Below are 23,755 nucleotides of genomic sequence, written 5' to 3' on the forward strand. Positions count from 1 at the left end.
CTTTTAATAATATTTACCAGTATTAACCGACAATTCCTGAAAATTTAATCATGACCTGCAGAAAAGTTAATTGCCTTCACTTCAGGTAATACAAATGCTAGTTAATATATAAAGTGTATTTACTAGATATACCTGTCTATGATAACTCATAATGATAAAGCAGAAAGCTTCCTGGTTTCAGGAACTTTTCTGATTAGTTTTTTACAACTATGAAATTCAAATAAATGAATTCGTTTGGTTTGGTCATTGTACTTATTTTTTTAGTTTATTTATTTGCTTTATTGTGAAACTCATTATTATGTAAAAGGCGGAATTATAGTTTTGTACATAGCCTGATCTATAGTAATGACTAATGATGTAATTTATATGTTTTAGGTATTATTATAGTACATCTTTTTATTGATTACTAGATAAAGCACACGACTTCGTCCGTGTGGATTTAGGGTTTTAAAAGTCCCGTGGAAACTCTTTGATTTCCGGAAAATCAAACAGTCTCCGTCGCGACCATCATTTAGTAACAAATAACGATACCCTATCACACCTTGGGTGCTTGGTGCTATCAATCATGTAAAATATATACGTACGTACCTACCTACTTCCCATCAAAAAATCGTAACACCTCGCATCTCGCATCGCATGCAAATCTGTGAAGTTCCTTTTCTAATCTTTTCTTTTTAGGGTTCCGTTAGGTTCTCACTTAGTTTTAAAATAATAAAATAAAACTACTTACCTACTTATAGTTAACAAACTTATAGATTCGACAGTAAAATTTCCAAGTGTAAATTTAAAATTTATAATACCCCCCGACAAGTGAAGGTTACAGTAACTAGAAAAGAGCTGATAACTTTCAAACGGCTGAACCGATTTTTTTGGAGTATAGCTAAGAACACTCTCGATCAAGCCACCTTTCAAACAAAAAAACTAAATTAAAAAAGGTCCATTATTTTAGGAGCTACAGATACACACGTTAAACTTATAACACCCCTCTTTTGGTGTCGGGGAATAAAAACGAGTGGGCAGTCACACATAATTTCAATGAACTGTATTGAAAACAATGAACCGTACTCGTACAATTTATTTAGAACAGTAGTGGCTGGGTAATTGTTTCAAGGGAATCGGTTAGCATCTAATGTGGTTTTGAATTAATTGATATAGGTACCTACTATCCCTACTAGGGTTTTCCCGCGACTCCGTTCGACTACTATTCTAAAAAAAAAAGTTGAATTTTCTATCAACGTACAGCTCAAATAACTGGACGGATCGGGCTGAAAGGCATACAGATAGCTGAAGTATTATGATGTAAAGTGTAGACATTCGCTAAGAAAGGATTTATAAAATTCAATCCCTAAGCTCGTAAAATAGGGGTTTGTTTCTATACCCAGCTGTTTGCAATTATATTAGTCAGTCCATACCTACTTAGTAGCTAGGTGACCGCGATAGGGTTATAGTGTTACGAGATCACATCGTGCTGGTTAAGAGGGCTCTATCCGTCACTCGTTTCCACTCGTTTCATACAATCGTAGTTCCAATTTCATTTGAATACTAAGCAACCAAAGTCCATGAAATTTTGCACATATATTCTAGAAACTAATATCTATGTCTGTGGTTTTCCAGATTTCTGTTAAAATCTTCGGTTTCAAAGTTACGCGGTCTTAAAATTTTCATACAAATCTTTGAGCCCCTGTAATTTTAAAACTACATATTTTTAGAAAAATCTAAAACACCACAGACACAGATATTAGTTTATAGAATTTGTCTGCAAAATTTCATGGACTTTGGTTGCTTAACATTCAAATGAAATTGGAACTACGATTGTATGAAACGAGTAGAAACGAGTGACGGAGAGAGCCCTGTTAAGCAACGTTGACCCAACTTGGTAACAGGCTGGGTGACCGATTTTGAAGGTCCGTATTTGGTCTCTAACATATCCGTTCCAAGCCTCCGAGAGCTTGTTTTAGGCCATCAGTATCAATTTTATATCTCCAAGAAACGAATTCCCGTTTTCCTAATCCAATAGTAGGTATGCGGAGGGATCTAAAGCTCAACGCATTATTATCCCAAAAGATTAAATATTACGAGTCGCAATCTTCTATGTTTTAAAAAAAATCCTATGTTAGGTAATCTGTATGTCTTTATGTGATCTCTATTTCCCTTCCTAGTTCTAATGTTATCTGATACTACTCTACTTAGGTAATACAGACAAATGAAATAAATATCATGTTAGTAATTGTAACCAACATCCAATTAAAGGCTCACGAGCGATAGTAGCCGCTCCGAAACCTCAGAACCCTCGTAGCTTCAGTTTTAAGTTTTTAATAAAAAAAAGCGAGCAAAAGAGCAGCCGGGGCACTTGATGTTAAGTGATTACCGCCGCCCATGAACATTTGTAGCACCTGAGGTATTACCGCTGCGTTGCTGACCTTTCAGGAATTTGTTGTCTATGAAAATAGGACACAACTTCTTAATAATCTAAAGTGAGCCGAAAAAGTCTAGGTATCGTGTGTTATTATTTTTATTAGCGTCGATAACTCATCGCGCAAATGTAAAACAACGATTAATATCGGCTAAAGACGGAAAAATCGTGCGGCACGATAAATTTATTGAAAATTGCATTAAAAATTAAAATCCGTTTTATACGTATATGGCAATTATCACAGTCACAATCGTGGAAACTCACTCACCATTAGCAGGAAATAAGGATACTTATTATTTTTCTGAGTTTAATTTGTCATTTAGTTATCATCATCATCTCAATCCATCGCCGACCCACCAGTACCGAGCACGGATTTCATCTCAGAATCTCACATGGGCTAAGCCGTAGTCCACCACGCTGACCAAGTGCGGATTGACAGACTTTACACACCACACGCATTATGGAGAACAATATCGTTTTCCCACAATGTTTTTCTTCACCGTTAAAGCAAGAGATCTTTAATTGGTTAATATTAGGGACGGAAAATTTACCCTAAAAAGTCGTATTTTATTACATCTAAAATTTTACAAACTGAGACAAACAAACAGACAGATAAAATATTATAAACATAAAATTTTGCATGAAATTTTTTGAGAGCTTTTCTAATGGGTCCTATTAAGTAAATTATTTGATTTCAAAGCTGAAAATGCAAGGTATTCAAACGTAATTCATTGAGATTCAGATCCGTAGCCAAGTTCAGTCTTTGCACGGTTAATATCTACATAGGCGACCTTTAATTTTATTCTGATAAGAAGATTATATTATTATACTAGGTGTCTTTATATTTTGTACAGAACTAAAGAAAAATCCCCTACAATTTACCAGCCTGTGTGGTCTACGATCTTTTCCTTTACCGAGGGGGATGAATTGAACAACTACCTACCTACTTAATATCTATACTATACATACATACTAATATTATAATTGCGAAAGTGTGTCCATCCGTCTGTCTGCTGCTCGCTTTTCAGGGCCCAACAGTTAAACCGATTTTGATGAAATTTGGTAGAGAGATAGAATTTGGTATTCCCTTTGATTTTTCGGCATAAAAAGCAGTCTTTGTCAGTCTCCAGGATGTAAGCTATCTCTGTATCAATTAAAATTCAGATGATGCCCGCAATTTCCTAACGCGCCCTGGTCTCAGAAGAAGCCCACAATAAACTCGGCTTAATGCTCTATGCGTCACAGTCACAAGCCTATTTAGATTTTTAATTTCAAGTAATTGTGCTATTTCTTGGATTAGACCGGTAGTCGTTTAGTTTGGTTATAAAAAGCAGAAGTGTTTCAGTAGATACCTACCTAATAGTTTTGTGAAATAGGTAATTTATTTTAACGCTTTTGTCTGTGAAGACGATGGTGACGGCTCGATGGTTTGGTTCCGTTACGAAATTGTAACAACTTTTTTATTTTTACGCGACTGCGGCAAAGCCAAAAGGAAGGGTTATGATTTTAGCAGTCTATGTATGTATAGATTATGTATGTATGTTTCTATCCAGATTCTGTGTGTTCCACCGTAGCACCTAAATTATACCTACTGGGCCGATTTTGATGAATGAAGTGTCAATTGATTCGTTGTAAAGGTCTGGGTGACATAGGCTGCATATTAAACGAAAAAAATTGACCTAAAGGATGTTACATCAAAAAGTGGAGGGTCTCCAAAAAATTTTTTTTGCTATTGTATCGAGTGGGATGTCAAATGAAAGAGGAGAAAATTCTAAGTTCATAAATATATTATGTACAATAACATTCCAACAGAAAACCAATTTCACTCAAACATTACAGCGTTTATTAAGACGATCGCAGTCGGGTTTTAGTTTTCAACTTTATCTTGTTACAATATTTAAGACCTCTGGCCACAGAATTGATAAGCCTAGCCTACACTTTAGAATCAGATGTGGCTAGGTAAGGTACCTTGAAGAACCAGTATTGCATTTTATTTTTTAATTTTAATATTGCTTAATCAACATAAAATACAATATTGCAATTATGTTCATTATGTAATACTTATTTAAATTAAATGTCACAAGGTTACCCTGTAGGGCGCATATTATTTCCCTTACCTCGTAAATACTAGTCAAGTGCGAGTAAGACTTGCACACGAAGGGTTCCGTTAGATACCATTCGTACAAGATTGAAACACTGTGTATTTTTTAATTTTATATGATAGCCATTCTAAGATTCGGCATCTTGGTTCTTTATTATTTATTTTTCTAGCAGCAAAGGTTCATGAGATACAGCTCACTGACAGACAGACGAACGTACAGATGGACAGACAGCAGAGACTTAGTAATCCCGTTGGTAGAGACCCTTTGTACGTAGGCACGGAGCCCTAAAAAACTGCATGCATAAAAACATTCACCAGTTAGGTAATATAATATTTTTTCTCTCATAACCCGTTGTGCCGTGAACTTGATACAATTTGCTGCCCTTGCCAAACTTTACTGCATTATTTGCACGGAAACTTTACGATGGAGTGAAGTGTTAGGGTTGCCAATAATAGAACATTATAAAAAACAACTTAAAATTAGTCCGCGACAGGTTGAGATGGCAATCTGGTTTGACGTGGGGGGACGCCCCGCACACCCGCAGTCACCCGCACGGGGGCTGTGCGGATGTGTGGGGCGATACCTCCCCGATTGTCATTGCGTTCTGTAAATTACTATGCCTAGGTAGATATTGAGAATTTCTTAACAGAAAAATCCAATACAGTATCTTTTTTAGTTCCACCCGGGAATCTAATCCAGGACCTCATCATCTGCAGTCGAACATGCTACCAGTTAGTATGGATGAGATTACTGACTGTGAATACGGATTACTATTATTTTCTTCAATTTAAAAACCAAAACAACGATCGTTGACAACCCTAAAATAAATCACGTGAAAGTGAATATTAAGATAACGTGAAGGCTTTACATACAAATTAAATCTGCAATTCATTACTACAACTACGTCTATGTTTAAACGAGTATTGATCATCATCATCACGATCAACCCATCGCCGGGGCACTACAGAGCACGGGTCTCCTCTCAGAGTGAGAAGGGGTTTGGCCACCCACGCTCTACCACGCTCACCAAGTGCGGATTGGCGGACTTCACATTCTTATAAGAACATTATGGAGAAATCTCAGGTGTGCTGGTTTCCTTCCGAAGTTTTTCTTCACCGTTAAAGCAAGTGATATTTGATTAAATATTCAAAACTTCGAAAGGTTAGGGCACGCACCTCTAACTTTTCGGATCCCCGAATCCGGATCGATCCGGATCGAATCCCCGACGTCTAATTAAGAGGCGAAAATCTTAACCACTGGGCTATCCCAGCTTCTCAAGTTATCAGGACAAGTGTTACGTGTACCGAGTTGTTGTCACATGTACCGATTTACGTAGAATCTCTTATCAAATGTTAGTTGAACTCATAAGCAGAGTTCAATAGTTTTATTATACTCGAGCCACACCCATAATCTGGATTCTAAGACAATGGCTCGGTTATTAAAAGACCTACATAGTTATCTATACTTGCATTGATGCAGATATCGGTATTTATCTACCTATTTACAATGATTTCTTTGATATTTACGAGAGGCGACTTCGTAGGCGTGGTTTTAGGTTTTGAAAATCTTGTACACATACGCACATACGCGCACCGGTGCACCGTGGCCGGGCCGTGAAAAGCTAGCAAACAGACAGACAGACAGAAACACACGTACACACACATTGCATTTATAATATTAGCACAGTTTTAATAACGTAAAACTGTGATATTAGTATGGACTGATTTTCCAAAAACGGTTCTAGTGATTTGAACGATTTGTTCCTGTTCAGAAAAAAATACTTTCCAAGTTTTAGCTAAGAAAAATCTTTTTCACTCAACAAAAAAACCTCGAAACCAAGCGAAACTCGATCACCTATCCCCACCTTTATTAGTAAAATAGAAGGTGTTATGACCCTCAGTAATGTGATTGACGAAGAGACACATTTAATAATAATAAATAATAATAATAATAAATTTTTATTTTAAATCCATTTTAAAAATAAGTATGACACTATTAAATGATAACAACAAACATTTGACAATAGACGACCATATCCTACGTACCGTTGAACTGTTTAGGCTAAAATTAAATAAAAAACTCTTTCTTTCCAGGCAAGCATGGGGGAGGATAGAAACGACGAGGGAGATGTAGCAGTCGACGAGAAGGAGGCACCACCCGACACCGAAGACACCACCGAAGCCAAACCAGACGACATAGAAGACAACATGCAAAAGCAAATAGACATAGTTATCAACAAAGAAATGCCCATAAAATACGCAGACAATGCAATCAGGCAGAGAGAAAATGAGAAGAGCAACTACATACAGAATATAATGAACTCGACTTCAGGCTTGAGTCTAACTCAAATAAACCTGAAGGAGGAAACACTGCTAACAGACTCGAAGACTGTTGTAAGGTTTTCGCCGATATGGAAACAGGTTGGTTTTTTATGATTATATATGCCCTTTAAATTTTTTAATACTTAATTTTTTTTTCTCTGTAATTATACAGAAGAATAATCTGAAACAATTCGCGTCATATTTCAACAAATTAATACAAAACAGTACTAAACTAGGTAGGCATACGTATAAATCTTGTTCTCAAATCATTCTATTCATTGATGAAAACCGCATCAAAATCTGTTGCGTAGTTTAAAAGATTTTAGGGACGGACAGTGCAAAGCGACTTTGTAGAGATTTGAGCGAGGATACAATACTCGAGAAAACTAAATAATTAAATAATAGCTCAAAATTTAAAAAACCCCTGACTCAAAAACCTCTATGAGAAAATTAGAACGGCTGAACCGATTTTCTTGGATTATAGCTAAGAACACTTTCGATCAAGCCACCATTCAAACAAAAAAAACTAAATTAAAATCGGTCCATTAGCTTAGGAGCTACGATGCCACAGACTGATACACAGATACACACGTCAAACTTATAACACCCCTCTTTTTGGGTCGGGGGTTAAAAACAACAACAACAGCATCTGAACCTTTCAACGTTACGTTTTACATTAGGAAGTGGACTGAAATCTGATATTCGTAGGTTCAAACTTCAAATAGGTACTTCGTAGGTACCTATCTACTTACTGAAAACATATACGGTCTACTTCTTAAGCTTTATGCTTTGTTAGAGGTTAACATGGAAACACTAGTCATTTTATACATGAACACTAATACTTATTGGAAAAAAACAACGCATATAGTTCCCTTATCTTTATTGGAAACGAGGAATTGCTATACATGTCACCACTATGGTCATGCATAAACAACACCAGCATGTTCTAAATGCTTCCACCCTGACCCGTCATATCACTACACTGCATTCCGATGTGTGACTTGCTGACATGTTTCTTTTAATACTAATCATGCCCACGTGCAAGAAGTGGTGGCTGCATTTCCACGCTGGACAGCCAGGCTGATCCGTTGCACAAAAAATGAGCCAGCCTTTCTGTCACCCGATGAGTAAATGTGGTTTAATAGCCTCATCAATAACATAACTTGATTTAGCTAACGTGCTTATTGATATTTTTGCTCTAGAAACCCCATATAGATTTCTTTGATTTTCCGGGATAAAAAGTAGGTATAGCATGTTTATCTCTGGGATGCTAGCTAGGCCGTGAGAGGTTAACAGACAGACAGACACACCTTTCGCATTATTGATGACTAGCGACCCGCCCCGGCTTCGCACGGGTGTTCTATGGAAAAGTGGTTATAATGGCTAAAATATAAATGTTTGGTTTATACTATCGCGGACTTTTTTGTAGGCATTATTGAGTTCTACAACTTTTCTATAGAAGTCAACCATACATCTCTAACCATTTAGGCAGCGTTCGCGAGAATCGTTAACGTACGGCAGTTTTTTCGACGCCTTACTCCACAATTTTCACTACCACGAAAAATCCTATCTATTTTCCGGGATAAAATATAGCCTATACGGATTCAGAAGAATCCCTCTAAGTAATGGTAAAAGAAATTTTGAAATCGGTCCAGTAGTTTTTGAGCCTATTCAATACAAACATACAAAAATACAAAGGTTTCCTCTTTATAATATTAGTATAGATGACGATGGAATCGTTTTATGCCTTTGTCGAACTTAGGGCTGCAGCAGTTGTTTTCCATGTTTCCTTATCTTTGGCTGCTGCCTTGACATGGTTCCACGAGAGTCCCACATTTTCGCATTAGTATGGATTAATGTGAAACTGTGTCTGTCTGTCTGTCTGTTATAATTTGACGGTTCAACCGCTAAACTGATTTTGACCAAAGACACGGAGATCTTGGAGACGGACAAAGACTTTTTATTCTGAACAATCAAACAGTTCTCACGGGATTATTGAAGGAACTAAATACAATTTTTGGTTCCTCAGTCGAATAACAATTTGTTTTCAATACCTATTGACTTATTCCTAAATACTGCCCAAGTTCCAACACATCTTATAAAAAAATCTCATGGTTTCCAGACCCTGGCATCTATGGCAGCCATTCTGATGACGTTCACGGCGGGCCTCACATCAGGCTACTCCGCGATTCTTCTGCCCCAGCTCAAGGCCTCTGACAGCAGCATACCCTGCGACGACAGTACTGCTTCTTGGATTGGTGAGTGTTGTCATGTACGCCTGCAATCTTGGAGTTTCCCTTGAGTCTCTTGGAGGCCTTACTTTGGGCTACTGCGTGATATTTCTGCTCAAGTTCAAGGCCTCTAGACAGCAGCACACCCTGCGACGAGCTTCCTTCCTGATGACAGTCACGGGGGCATCATATGAGAGGCCTCATGTAGGGCCTCACGTCGGGCTACTGCGTTATAATTCTACTTCAGCACAAGCCTCAAGGCCTCAGTGACACTGGCACTATTGCCTCTCTGGATGGCCAGTCTAAGCCGTTGGCTTACATAAACCATGAACTTTTGAGTAACAATCAATGATGTTATAATAAAATTGTAATATCATTGGTAACAATGAATTGAAATCTTACTACTTGATTTTTCATGAACAATATTGCATTTCCACGCCAAACAATTAGCCTATCTTGTGATAAACCTACACTTCGAGTGGAGATCATGGCAATAAAGATTACAATAGTCTGATACCTACTTTTTATCATCAACATTTTCGAAATATTATTATTTAGATATTATGTGATACGTATACCTACTTAACTCAACAGGCGACCTCGTTACAGATTTTATAGGCACATAGAACTCTGTAGGTATGTCCTTAACATAAGTTATTTGACTGAATCATCGTACAAGATTATAATATGTACTTTAAAAAATATAATTATTTTGATTATTACAATTGTTGTTATAGCGGCAATAAAAATACACAATCTGTGAAAGTTTCATGAGCTCACAGCCCGTAGACAGGCAGACAGACAGACGAACGGACATACGCACAGTAGGATGTAACAGGGACCCCTGGCATTCTTTGGGTACGGAACCCTAATAAAAAAAATCACTTGTTAAAAATAACAAGAAAATTAAATGTATTTATTCAAAATCAAACAATAATATTGCTGACGTAACTAACTGTTGCAATTAATTCAATGAAATAACTATTTTAATACGTTATGTAAGTGCAGTAAACAATGAGTTTTATTGTGTTTATTACTAGACTTCTACTTCTATATCTAACAGTATTATCTCAGATGAATTTAATTGAGTTAACGGGTACAAAGATTACGCAGTATAGTTTAAAAAATAAAGTTACTTGAATTCAATTTATTTTATTCTTTATTTGTAAACCAAATAGGTATATGGATTGAAATAAAAGATTTATTTATTTATCATTTATTAAATAACTAGCTGGTGTCCGCGACTTCGTCCGCGTGGATTTAGTATTTCGAAACCCCGTGGGAACTCTTTGATTTTCCGGGATATAAAGTAGCCTGGGTACGTCACTCTCCCAGTCTTTAATTGCATGCAAAAATCAGGTCAATCCGTTGCTCCTTTGCGGCGTGATATATCGGGAAGTACCTACCTTGTAGGTTTTGATTCCCTTGATGGGGCTTGACTTGTGTCGAACCCCCGACCCCCCGAATTGGAGGACGTCTTAAACACTTAGCTATCACGGCTTCAATGCTCTATGTACCAATATTAATTATTTTGAAGCTCATTTTAAAATGACGTGAAATTAAATCCAAAGTAAACTTTTTCAATACAAAATCACAAAAAAATATTATTGACAGGTAGGGTAGGTACTTAGTTAACTAAGGTTTTAATTTTTTTGAACGTAAAGTAATTGGCAAAAACTTTTAGGTTACCAATATCTATTTTTACGGTAAAAATTTGTAGTAAAAAAACTCTTTTTCACAATGTCACCGTGCCTATTAAATATTTCGTTTGAAATATTTTTTATTAGGTATTGACAAGTTTACGCTTGATCACGATTTCACCTTTACACATAGTTTGGAGAAAAAACCAGTGAAGTGCGAGCCGGATTCGCACACGAAGTGTTCTGTACCATTGTACAAGAAATGTTAACTTTTATTTCTTTGTTACAGCGGCAATGGCAGCGCTTCCAATGGCTCCCGGCTGTCTCATCGGGGGCTGGCTGATGGAGAAGTTTGGCAGACGAAACGCTCACTACATGGTCTGCGCACCATTCCTTCTCGGCTGGATCCTCATTGCCTGCGCCAACAACCTAGCTCTCATCCTCCTCGGAAGATTCTTCACTGGCCTCTGCGTTGGCTTAATAGGACCTTTGGGACCAGTCTTCATCAGTGAAACCACCAGTCCTCAACTCAGAGGCATTTTCCTCGCTGCTATATCATTAGCAATCGCTGTAGGCATTCTAGTCGCCCACATCATAGGAACATGGGTGCATTGGCAATGGACTGCTATAATAAGCTGTATATTCCCCATTTTATCAGTAATTTTACTAAGTCTAATCCCAGAAAGTCCAACATGGTTAATCTCCAAAGGACAAATAGAAGATGGCGTTAAAGCTTTTACGTGGTTGAGGGGTTATGACGAAGAAGCGAAAATAGAATTAAAAGGTATTATAGATAAGAAAAAAGCTGCTGATAACGAACCTATACAAACTTTAAAGGAAAAGATACGTAGTTTGAAATCCCCTGAGCTTATTAAGCCATTGTTTATTATGATAGTTTTCTTTGTAACGTGTCAGTTTTCTGGTGTTAATGCTGTCGCGTTTTATTCCATTGAAATAATTGAGAAAGCTGTTGGTAAAGGTGGGATAGATCATTATACAGCAATGTACGTTATAGATTCATTAAGAACTGTAATGTCCGTGGTAGCATGTGTTACGTGTAAAAAATATGGGAGAAGACCTTTGTGTATGATAAGTGGGATTTTCACAGCTTTATCTATGGTTAGTCTATCAATATTCTTATATTGGTCAGGTGGGAAGCCTACGAATTTATCGTGGATTCCTTTGACTTGTTTGATGATTTATATATGTGCCATTTCTATAGGACTGGTTCCTTTGCCATGGATGATGTGTGGTGAAGTATTCCCTACAAAAGTCAGAGGTCTGGGATCGGGAATAAGTTCTGCGACTACTTTTGTATCATTTTTCGTGGTAGTTAAAACAGCACCTGGTATGATGAAAGATCTGGGTGAAGTTTTGACTTTTTTGATCTATGGTATTATAGCACTAGTCGGTACTGGTATCCTATATTTCATTTTACCAGAAACGAAAGGCAAAAGTTTACAAGAGATCGAAGATAAATTCAAAAGCAACAAAATCAGTATAGCATAGATCTAATAAATTGTATTATATTTAAGTAGGTAGTTGTTATAATTTAATATATGAGGACACTTAAGAAATTCCATTGAAATTGTACATGCTGTAAGCGTACATTATTTACTATCTGTGATATTGTAGTAAGTATATAGTAAGAATTAATAAACGTATGTTATAATAATATTTAGATAGTTGTTTTTATTTTACGCTTCTTCTTTATATTTTTTTTATTATAATAGAAATGTAAGTGAATATTTTCTAATTGAAAATCTAGCTATTTATTTTTTAGCTTTTTTTAAATCTCTTTAGGCCTAAGGGTTAAATTATTAAACTACCTTAACACAATCCAATGCCAGTAACCATTTACCTTAGTTATCTTGTAATAAAATTTTAGTAATGTTGTATTTTTCAAACCCGCAATGTATAAAGTGCAAAATTCGGGTCAATGCCCCATCTACGACGTAGCATTGACTCTGAGTGACCTATTCACGTAACGTACGTTGACCTCTAGCGTCATTCAGATGTTTTATTTGCAATGTATTGTGAACTTTAAAAAAAACAGTATTTTTTAATTAATTTTTTCGTGTTTTTTCTGGTACCTTTTCAGTAATCATCATACTATCAACTGTCTTCGTTTTTGCTAGCGTTCTCTTTTCACCTTTTATTGTATGTGACTTTTAATCAAACTTGGTTGTTTCCTAAAATACCTACAAACTTTTCTAAATTGTCCCAATGTTCCAAATTGGGCTAATTTTGGTTATTCAGAACTAGGAGACTGGTTAAAGTAAATAAAAAAACAATGTAACATAAAATAAATTTATTAATTTAGCTTTACAACGAATTAATGTTAATTAAATAATAATAGCACTGGTTTTAGTATTAAATACTTAAAATTAAATGCATATCGGTACAAAAACTATACATTATACAATTATGTCACAAATATAGGTAAAAACGGCTTATAAGTACACATCATTACATTTCTTAAGATGAATATTAATTCTAATGTATGGCACAAAAATTGAAGGAAAAAAATAATGAAGTTGATGGCTTTTATCTAAATATACTTAACTAATAATAAAATAAAATTAATTTATATGATTAGAGTGATTATTTCAAGTAGGTAAGTACGTAGGTAAATTTTTTGTTAGTTTAGTAAATAATATTTTTATATTTAGAATGATTTAGAGTTAAATTAGGCAGGAATGGACACCTGAATCACACAATGGTAATACCTATTAAAAAGATCAATAATATACTTAATAGCAATTATATGTAGTTATTGCTTTGAAAGTAAATTTCGGATGGCTTATCACAAAATATAATTACAGAATCTAGAATTATGACTAAGGCACTTAATCTTAACTATAAACGAGTTGGCGAGTAACGAGAAGCGAGTGTGTAGTTGGGATCGCTGGGCCATGAGCTCTTGTCGTTGCGACAAACTTGCGAAGAGTTCTCGCTGACCGTGTGCGCAGTGCAGTCAATCGATCAACTGTCTATTAATATATTTTTATTGACACGGAATTACACGATTCTTGAGCGAGAAAATATCCGATAGCTTATCGCTACTCGCTTCCTCGTCGGTGGTGGGCTGAGTGCCTTTTGCGCATACTGTCAAAATATTACATTAATTTACGGAATGAGTAAAATAGGGTGCTGAAAGAAGTGCTTGCAATTACTTACCTTTTCAAAATATTAGGTAGTCTTTGAATACGGCCATCAAAATTTATTTTTTAAATATTAAAGTACTTTAACAGACTTAGTCGATAAGCTTCTTTTTGGACACAATATTCGATATGCAAAGTATACAATTAAATCACCTATTCAGTGTCTAGTCACAAAAGTTAAAATGGCACTGTTTAACTAGGTAGGCAAAGTTTAAAAGTAAAATCTGAGGAGCATTAATTTGGAGTGCATAACACCCAAAATTATGCACTCAAGTCACTTTTTCAACTTTCCTGGCATAGCTATGGTATTTTTTGGGTATGATTTGAAATACACATGTGTAATGTTGATAACATTACAGTGGCGCCCAACTTAGGACCTATAGAGCGTACATTGTTTCTACTCAGACTTAAGCTTCGGTTAAAACGAGATGGTTTTATGCCAGCAGTATAGCGCTGTCTCGTTTTAACAGTGTCTTAAGTCTAGACAAAGTCAAGTGCACTCTATAGATCTCAACCTTAGACTCCCATGCCGGGTAACTCAGTCGGTAGACCGTGAGACTCTTGATTTCGGAGCTTGGGTTCGGGCCCCACGTTGGGCGCCACAGTAATGTTGATTTATACTAGAAATAACTTCACACAATTAATATATTTAATGTTCATCTATCGAAATCACTGTAATTTAAACAAACAGACAGTTATTATTTGACGAAAATAGCAAATCAGTATCTTTTTATCAAACGTCAAAACACGCGTTATGTATACGAGCTTCTATGAAATACTGGCATGTGACGTCACAATGATTAGACGTGCTTCTTTAGTTTAATCTATAATTTAAAATGGTTCTTACACTTAAAACTAACAAAGGTAAGGTTAGGTATGTTTGTTGTGTCTCTCTATACCTATATATAATTATGTGAAAATATTTTAAGCTTAAAGGCCGATTCACACCAATTGCGTACATGTGACACGTGCATAGTGACGCGCGTAAACTCCTAACTACTTGCTTTACGCAAGCAGTGTGCCATGTTTCATACAGTTCCATACTTTACAACACAATGGTACGCGCTACGTCTACGCTTACGCAGCCTGTGTGAACGAGCTATAAATCTACGTTACACTGATTATTATAAATTACTTCCGTGGGGGTTTAACCAGTCTAGAGGCGGGCGGCGCGAACTTTGCGAAAGCTTGCTGATCGAAGACTGGCAGGAGATCCCTCACCCTTGCCGACACAGTACCGCCCGTCACCCTGGAAGAATAGGCTCTGTGAACAAGGAATTAGTGTGTTTCGTTAGGGTGCACAACTACAATGGGTGAACTACGTCTATGGGTGGAGTAAAGTCTAAAAAAGTAAATTACGTCTGTGGGTGGAGTAAAGTCTACAAAAGTAAGTTACTGAACTACGTCTATGGGTGGAGTAAAGCCCACAAAAGTAAATTACGTCTATGGGTGGAGTAAAGCCCACAAAAGTAAATTACGTCTGTGGGTGGAGTAAAGTCTACAAAAGTAAGTTACTTAAATCTATGGGTGGAGTAATGCGAACAAAATTTAATTATATACAACTATGGGTGCGGTAAAGTTTACAAAAGTACGAGTAAATTACCTACGTCTATGGGTGAAGTAGAGTCTACAAAAGTAAATTACTTTTACGGGTGTAATAAATTTGGTCAATACTTTTAACCGCAGCGATACGACAACGGGTGAAATATATTTTATGTATAGAAGTAAATGCCTTACTTCTAGGTGTTTTATAGACGAAGGTAAGAAGATAATTTTACTTTACCTAAATGAAATCTATGGCTGAAGTAAAGTGTTTTTATAAAAGTAAATTACCTATTTACGTTTGTGGGTGCAGTGAGTCTATAAAATTAAGTAAATAAATTACTTACATTTATGGGTGTAGTAATCCACAAAAGCAAATTACTTACCTCTATGGTGTGGTAAGGTCTACAAAATTAAATTACTCGTGTCCATAAGTGAAGTAAACTTTACAAAGTGTAAAAATAAGTTTGCAGTGTGTTCTATTACATAACAATGTTCAATCTAACCTAAATTATATTGACTTTTGTGTACCTGCAGATTTCATTGTGCTTCTAAGCTAAATCTTGAAACAAAAATATCGCGTGAACACGCGGCGCGCTTTATTGCACGACAGAATGTATCTCAAAGTAAATAAAGTAGAGTTTAAGATGGTATTCAAAAAGATACTGCGCCTCGACTCCACTCCAATCGGTTGGTATGCATCGTACTTTATAAAGTTCCTTGTTTTACCGATAATACGATTCCGTCGCGCGTTATTTTTGTCTCAACTTTAGAGTTAGTTATTTGTGGGTAGGAGATTTGGATTATGTTTAATGTTTCGGGGCAATCTGAAAAGAAACATAACACTTTGTTATGTTTATGTAAAGTGTTACATGCGTGGTGCGGACAATTTTGACGGTGAGGTAAGCCAATTAGTTTGACGAAACTTGGTTGAAACTTCAGGGAAATTTTCTTTTGATTTTCTCCTTCCTTTCTAAAGGGAGAACTTTTCCTTCACCGAATACCTATAGAATTGAAAAACTACCTACTAAAATTGGGAAAGGCAATAGGAATACATTTTTTTTTATTTAACTAAACTTACAAGTACATTTGAATTACTAACTTATATGAAATGACGACTAACTTACTAGTTTTAATCAACTTGACAACTTTTTCTTCAGTTGCAAGTGCAATAGGGTATGTTGCTTCTGTGGTAGATTAGGACACTCTGCAGCAGAATGTTCACTTTCTCTAAACAGGGTGTAACCAGAACCAGGGTGTAATAAAACTTAGCCTTATTATTATGCTACCGTAACACAATCCAATGCCAATAACCATTTGCCTTATCTTATTGTTTTAGTGATTCAGTATTTTTCAAACCCGCGTGCAAAACTCGGGTCAATGCCCCACTTACGACATGGCATTGATTTCGAGTGGCCTATTTACGGAACGTTCGTTGACTTCTAGCGTCAATTAGATGTTTTATTTTCAATATATTGTGATTTTTTACAGTTTTTTTTGTTTGTTTTTTCGTAGTTTATCTATGGTATCTTATAAGTAATCATCAGTACTATCACTTTTTTTATAGCGTTCTGGTTACACCCTGTATTAGCTAGAGTGACTAACTTAGTAATTTTAGGTAATCTAGGACAATTTACCTGCTAGGTTTAATCAACTTGGCAGCTTGCGCCGGTGTAGCAAGCTCAGTAGGGAAGTACGTAGCTCCATAGAAGTCGAGACCGTTCTGCAGAAGGATATTTGCCTCCTCGATGTTGGCTAACGTGACGCGAATCACACTGGATGCTTCTTTGGGCACCATACTGCTGACCAGTTCACCATCGATACTGGCGATTGCTCGAGGCGGTGTCTTTTCTAATGGTTTTGGGGTTGAGGTGCCTGAAAATTAATGTTTTTTATTGACACGAGATAAATACTGTAGATAGACCCTGAAAGTTTCTCAGGGTTATTTCAGAAGTTTTTACGAAATAATTAGAATTTTAACTGCCTTGAAAATTTAAATTGCGAATTTCAAAATCAGGTTTGTCGTGTCTGCGATTCTAAAGAGTCGATAGATAGACGACATAAACTTTTTATGTAAGTACACTATTTGGCAGAAATTGATGCAACTTGATTTCAAACTACTCGTAGGTAGGTAGACTTCAAGTATGTTGGTTATAGCACTTAAAGAAAAGTGAGACAATGTCAGACACCATAACTATATGCCCCTTTTGGAAATGTACCTATGGGAAAATTTTGAAGGTGTAGGTACATTTTGTTGTGATTCTGTTCGTAAATTAGTCACCATACCTATCTATATATTTCTTCCGCACAGCCTCACTCAAAAAACGTGAATTTTGGTGCTCAATAAAGATTTATGTACTGGTAGTGGGTGTTTATTGGATGATTACCAGTGTTTCCCTCTCGCGGCGATCCAGCAAAGTTGAGACGAACCACTTCTACGATTGAGGTAAACTTGTAGAGAGCATGGCGGACGTCCTCCTCAGGGATATCGTCAGGAATGTCGTACACGTATACTGTAAATGTCTTCTGAGGACGACAGGGGATGGCGATCTGGAAGACCAGTTTATATTGTAGTTTGTATAGGTATTTTTTAATTATACGGAAAATATTTTTGCATTGTTTTTTTTATGATCATTTCATCATCATCAGTTTTTTTATAATTTCTATGCGAATATGGATATTTTCACAACAAACTAAGCGGGACATAGGAAGAAGCAGAAGCATAGATGAAGGGCTGCACAGCAAGGAAAGCAACCCCAAAAGCGGACTCAAAAAATAAATTAAGTAAAATTCTTAAGGGACATTTTACTTTTATATGCTTTTATATAGGTATATTTCGTGGGCCTGCTGGTAGGTCAGGATCAGAAACAAATGTAGCATTAAATTCTCTTCGGTATTTCGTACACGTAGAAATATAATAGGCACATAATATTTAGATAATAAATATTTTGATAAATAATATTTAAAATATAATATTTATTAAATACATTAGGAATTTAATTTGGGATGCGTGAATTTTATGCAGCGCAAATTCCGTGAGTGGACATGATTTTGAGCTAGATTTGTTCTAGGGGTTAAAGATACAGGGTTGGTCTGCAAAAGCTTACCTTTCTATAAAACCTCGACCCAGTAACCTTATGGAACCCCTTCTTGAAAACCATCTGGTAATCATCCACGCTGGAGAACTTGAAGAGTATTCCAGTAGCGGTTTTGGTCAAGGAGAAGCACCCTTTGAACTCCATCTTCTCGCAGATGGTGGAGGCCTTCTCCATACTGAGGCCGTGTGAAGGCGTCAGCAGGAATGCGCCTTTGGTGAGGAAGTGTTCGGAGTCCGAGATGTCGGACTCGCTGTCCGCGCCCTTCATCAGCGTGTGGATCTGCTCCTTCCACATATACGGCTCAGACATCTGCCGGAGTAGCATTTAAACCACTTAAACTATCATTTCTCTGACTGCCGACTAGTAGGTTATGCTCAACTGACTGAAATTCAGCCACGGTCAGCTACGACAGACAATCTCAAATCTTAACTAAGCCAAAAGAAATCTTTTATTTCATGCAACATACATATTCATACTAATATCATAAATGCGAAAGTGTGTGTGTCTGTCTGTCTGACTGTTTGCTAGCTTCTCACGGTCCAATAGTTTAACCGATTTTAATGAAATTTACAGAGTTAGCTTACATCCCGGGGGGACATAACTTTTATCCTGGAAAATCAAAGAGTTTCCACGGGATTCTTAAAAGCCCATACATTGAATCGATTTATGTGTTTTGGTACAGAGGTAGCTTGCATCCCGGCAACAGCTGACAGAGGCAATTTTTTATCCCGGAAATCAAAGAGTTCCCACGGGATTTTTAAAAAACCTAAATTCATGCGGACGAAGTCGCGGACATCAACTAGTCAATATCAAATAAATACATTTATGCGACGGGTCTTCTCTCAGAATGAGAAGCTAGCCAAGTGCGGATTGTCAGACTTTACATTTCATTAGGAACATTATGGCAAACTTTCAGGCAGGATTTCCCACGAAATTTTTCTTCGTCTTTATAGCAAATGATATTTGATTGCTTAAAATCGTCTTCCACTAAGCAATAAGGCCGCCTTTGCACACAATTGCTTTTTCTGCTTTTCTTCTTTCTGTGTTGTGTTCCTTTACATGTGTTTTTGTGTGCAATAAAGTGTTCTATCTATCATTTAAAATCTTATCAAATCAAACTTTTAAAATACTAAGTCTTAGTAAAGTCTGTAAATTAGGCCACTTTACATCGTACAATCTAGGTAGATCTGCCTTGAATAAAGTCGATAAATCAATCAATATCAGAAGTGTCGCAATAAGAATACAATAGTTGATAAATGTTAGATCGGAAGACTGTAACGAGCGGGAGCGTTGCGGGTCGCTGCACAGCCCGTACCCTTCCCGAGTTTAATTGTACCATTGTTTCTCGACTGGCTTCCGTTTCAGAAAAAATATCGATAGATCACAGTGAATGATCTATAACCATACTCATTTTCGATCAAACTCAAACTTTCCGGGCGTTTAAAGCAATTATAATATCTTCTTTATGAGAAGTTTTTTTTTCTTCAGGGGAGGAAAAAATCCCTACGGACTTCTGCCTACTGGCAGGGTGTGTCCGACTCACACGGACTAAAATAACCTCCCCATGTCTGCCAACCGTTGATTTAAGATTCTAAAGATGGGAACTCTTTGATTTACCGGGATAAAAAACAGCATAGGTGTCCGTCTCCAGGATGCGAGCTATTCCTGTACCAAGTAGACGATGTCTACAACCTGCGCACATCACTATTCACTACCCATGTTATAAATGCGAAAGTGTGTTTGTTTGTTTGTTTGTTTGTTTATTGGTATGTTCTTCAATCACGCGGGAACGAAGCAAAGGATCAGTGGCACCAGTGGTAGATGCTTTCGACTATTCAAAAATACTTGTAAAAGTCTAATTGAATAAAAATATTTTGAATTTTGAATTTTGAATCGTGATTTTTAAAGTAAAAGACTTAATTAGTGTAGAGTGGCATAGGCTACTTTTTATCTCGGAAAAATGAAAAGTACCTACGGGATTTTCAAAAACTTTAATACACGCAGATGAAGACGCGGGTATCCGCCAGTTTTATAATCAAACAGCACTTAAAGTAAACTAATAGAAACAATATTGAATCTCGTATAATTGCGGTTTGCCTCCCCGTAGGCGGACAAGACAGCGATGGAAATTGGCATCAATTGACATCTTATGGTCTCACGACCCCATAACACCATGTACGGTGGTGAGTGGGTAACTAAAGTAATTTACTTATTACTCTAATTGTATAAAACGGAATTACTTAGATTGGATTATTACTTTTCAATTGAGCTTTGTTGTGTAGCATTTTAACGGGCTCGGACTAACTAATTGGTTGTAATTCGCCATTTTAGGTTTTATCGAGTTTATTGCCGGTTTCTATACGATTCTAAACCAATTATTATAAAATCACCAGTACCTACCACTTTTTTACCACACACTTGCCCACATACCCTACCCTACCTAATTGAGACGCGAGAACTTAGATAATTTTTGATTTATCGTGCAAAATGTCGGGAAAAATACCCGAGTACGAAACCCTCGGTGCGCGAGTCTGACTCGCACTTGGCCGGTTTTTTACTATCATACCTTGGACACGCGGTCCGGTTAGATAGGCTCAATTTCGAGGTAGGTAGAGAAAAAAGAGACTAGGTAGGGGCCAAATTCAACTCGACTAAGCAGCGATTGGGAAACTTTGAAATGTATTTTCGTACTAAATCCCTGAGTATCTGAAGACGAAAGTCAAGATAACTTACGGCTTCAAAACACGGTCGCTGATTACTATGGGCTTCATGAGAAGGCTTGCAGACAATGGCTCCTGGGAGAGCCATGCTCGGCATATCTTTTCGTGATCATATGAGAAAGAAGGAGATCCCTAGGAACTAACCTAACCGACATAGCTCAAGTGTTACACAATGAACAAGTGTAACACCCCCGACAAGTGAAGGTTACAGTAACTGATAACTTTCAAACGGCCGATCTTTTTCGAAATTTTAGAAATTTTCTTGGATTATAGCTAAGAACACTCTCGATCAAGCCACCTTTCCAACAAAAAAACAAAATTAAAATCGGTTCATTAGTTTGGAGCTACGATGCCACAGACAGATACACAGATACACACGTCAAACTTATAACACCCGTCTTTTTGGGTCGGGGGTTAAAAATAGAAAAAATTGTTGGAAAAATCCACAGCAGGGCAGAGTAAAAATTCCGTGGTAACTTTTTAATTTTCCGGGAATGAAAACGTGTCCTGGTTGCTAGCTAAAACCTGTATCAAACGACTAATGATTGAGTTAAAGGATTATGGACCATCAAAAGGTAAGGACAAACACTTTCGCGTTTATAATATTGAAAATATTTTTCGCATAAAGGTGGCTACCTACATTATCCCCGAATGTTATAGGCGTATAGGCTATTAATTACGCGAAAGAAGTCGCGGGAAAAAGCTAGTCATCATCATCATCAACCCATTGTCGGCGCACTACTGTGAATGAATAGGAGTTAGGTGCACCACGTTGTGTGAAGTTACAGCTACAGCGGATTGACAGACTTCTCACAACGCAACGTTGAGAACATCATGGAGAACTCACCTCACGATGTTTTTCTTCACCGTTCAAACAAGTGATACATACGTACTCGTAGGTACTTTTTTAATCACAAAACACACCTATCTGAAAAGTTATAGGTGTAGATATAGGATGAAACCTCGGATCCCCCGAAAAGGACCATTTATCTCTGACAATGAAGATTTTTTATCGTTCCGTATCCAAAGGTTGCTAACGCGATCTTATTAAATTAAGCCTCCGCTGTCCGTCCGTCTGTCTGTAAGCGAGCTGTATTTCATGAATCGTAATAGGTAGAGTTAAAATTTTCACAGAGCAGTATTTCTATTGCCGCTTTATCAATAAATAATAAAAATTTCCTAATGACCGCCATGCAAATTAAAAAAAAACATAAATACATAGTGTTATATCTTCTATGAACCCTTCAAAGTGATTTTGTGAAGGGGTGATAGTAAAAAGAATACCAAGCTGAGTTTGTTGTGGACTCTTCTCAGACCGGGCGCGTTTGGAACCCTCGTAGCTTTAGTTTTAAGTTTACGTAATTACAAATACAACAATTGACAACAAAAAAGTGTTGAATGATACCTATCTACTCGTATACCAAGTAAAGACTTTGTCGTTAACCTCGAGGACCCAACTCCTCAACCCTGATGCTGTAAGGAATTGCATTCCTAAATCCTGGTGATCTCTCGGGATTTTTAAAGGATTATCCGTTTAAATGTTTTTTACGTGGTATAGAAACACGTTACATCCCGGGGACGGGCTGTTACGGATAGATTACTTTTGTCCTGGGAAATCAAAAGTTCCCATGGGATTTTTAGAAAACTAAATCCACGCGGGCGAAGCTGCGGGCATCAGCTAGTTTTGAACACATGATTTGACTTGACTTGACTTTTGACAACCTCCCTGGCGTAGTGGTGAGCGCTGAGATCTTATAAATAGGAGGTCCCTGGTTCGACTCTCGGCAGGAACAATTTGAGAATTTAAAATTTCTAAATCGTCTCTGACCTTGTCTGGTGGAAGGCTACGCCGGTGGCTAATTACCACCCTACCGGCTAAACCGTGCCGCCAAGCGATTAAAGTGTAACGGTACGATCATCATCATCATCATCAGCCGGTGGATGTCCACTGTTGGACATAGGCCTTCCCTAAAGAGCGCCACCACACCCGGTCCTCAGCCTTCCTCATCGACGCGGACAATACCGGGCGAAGACGAACGGTACGATGCCGTGTAGAAACCGATAAGGAGTATAGGTTTAATTGCCACCCCCCTTCAAAGTTCTCACGCGCTCAAGCATCACCACAAATCACCATATGAGATCGCAGCCAAGAGCTAACTTGTAATGGATTAATAAAAAATCTTACTTGTACGGATCCTCTGGGCTTATCCTTTTTCTTAGGGCTCTCTCTGCTCTCGTCGGGCCTGTGTTCGGTGTCTGAGGCACCTTCGACTAAGGACATCTTGCGAGTGGCGTGCGCGTGCGCAGCGCGTCCGTATACCTCCGACTGCGGCGCTGGAGCGTGGAGACGCGCCTTTAGAACAGAGGAGCCGTGGAGGGGCGGTATTGTTTGTTAATTTGGTAATCGGTTTTTGTTATTAGAATTGGCATGTGTGATTTGCGGGAATAACTGTTTTTGAACGGGTCGTAAACAAGTTTATGTCAAGTTCATTGAATGAGACAGAGGAAACCATACTGAGGTTAA

General features: G+C 37.3%; 2 protein-coding genes across 5 annotated transcripts in view; one reads left to right on the forward strand and one right to left on the reverse strand.

Moving 5' to 3' along the window:
• LOC123877277 (facilitated trehalose transporter Tret1-2 homolog) overlaps nucleotides 1–12,386 on the forward strand; it is a 35,918-nt gene extending 23,532 nt beyond the window's left edge. For both annotated transcript variants that reach the window (XM_045923898.1, XM_045923897.1), the window contains exons 2-4: nucleotides 6,609–6,935; nucleotides 8,959–9,094; nucleotides 10,997–12,386. In XM_045923898.1, coding sequence (XP_045779854.1) covers nucleotides 6,615–6,935; nucleotides 8,959–9,094; nucleotides 10,997–12,216 — 1,677 coding nt within the window. In that variant the 5' untranslated portion in view covers nucleotides 6,609–6,614 and the 3' untranslated portion in view covers nucleotides 12,217–12,386. The remainder of the gene's footprint in view (nucleotides 1–6,608; nucleotides 6,936–8,958; nucleotides 9,095–10,996) is intronic.
• A 2,277-nt stretch (nucleotides 12,387–14,663) lies between these two features.
• LOC123877280 lies at nucleotides 14,664–23,548 on the reverse strand. 3 transcript variants are annotated; one of them, XM_045923904.1, is made up of 5 exons: nucleotides 23,417–23,548; nucleotides 18,521–18,820; nucleotides 17,801–17,963; nucleotides 17,051–17,288; nucleotides 14,664–15,120 (listed from the first exon to the last, which is right to left on the reverse strand). In XM_045923904.1, exons 1-5 carry the CDS (start codon nucleotides 23,510–23,512, stop codon nucleotides 15,003–15,005), a joined length of 915 nt encoding a protein of 304 aa, XP_045779860.1. In that variant the 5' UTR covers nucleotides 23,513–23,548; the 3' UTR covers nucleotides 14,664–15,002. The 3 variants fall into 3 exon arrangements, with proteins under 3 accessions (XP_045779860.1, XP_045779859.1, XP_045779861.1); XM_045923903.1 differs by having other exon boundaries at nucleotides 14,666–15,135; XM_045923905.1 differs by lacking the exon at nucleotides 14,664–15,120 and adding an exon at nucleotides 16,001–16,240.
• Between the last annotated feature and the right edge of the window lie 207 nt (nucleotides 23,549–23,755).

The sequence above is a fragment of the Maniola jurtina genome, chromosome 23, assembly GCF_905333055.1.
Source record: "Maniola jurtina chromosome 23, ilManJurt1.1, whole genome shotgun sequence".
Lineage (NCBI taxonomy): Eukaryota > Metazoa > Arthropoda > Insecta > Lepidoptera > Nymphalidae > Maniola > Maniola jurtina.

Bases quoted from the DNA above. Each gene is read 5' to 3' on its own strand.
- LOC123877280 (XM_045923903.1), bottom strand. From the start codon at position 23,512: ATGTCCTTAGTCGAAGGTGCCTCAGACACCGAACACAGGCCCGACGAG. The intron at 18,821-23,416 runs GTAAGATTTTTT...CTACTCCGGCAG, and splicing joins AGCCCAGAGGATCCGTACAA to ATGTCTGAGCCGTATATGTG. The intron at 17,289-17,800 runs GTAATCATCCAA...ATTAATTTTCAG, and splicing joins GCCGCGAGAGGGAAACACTG to GCACCTCAACCCCAAAACCA.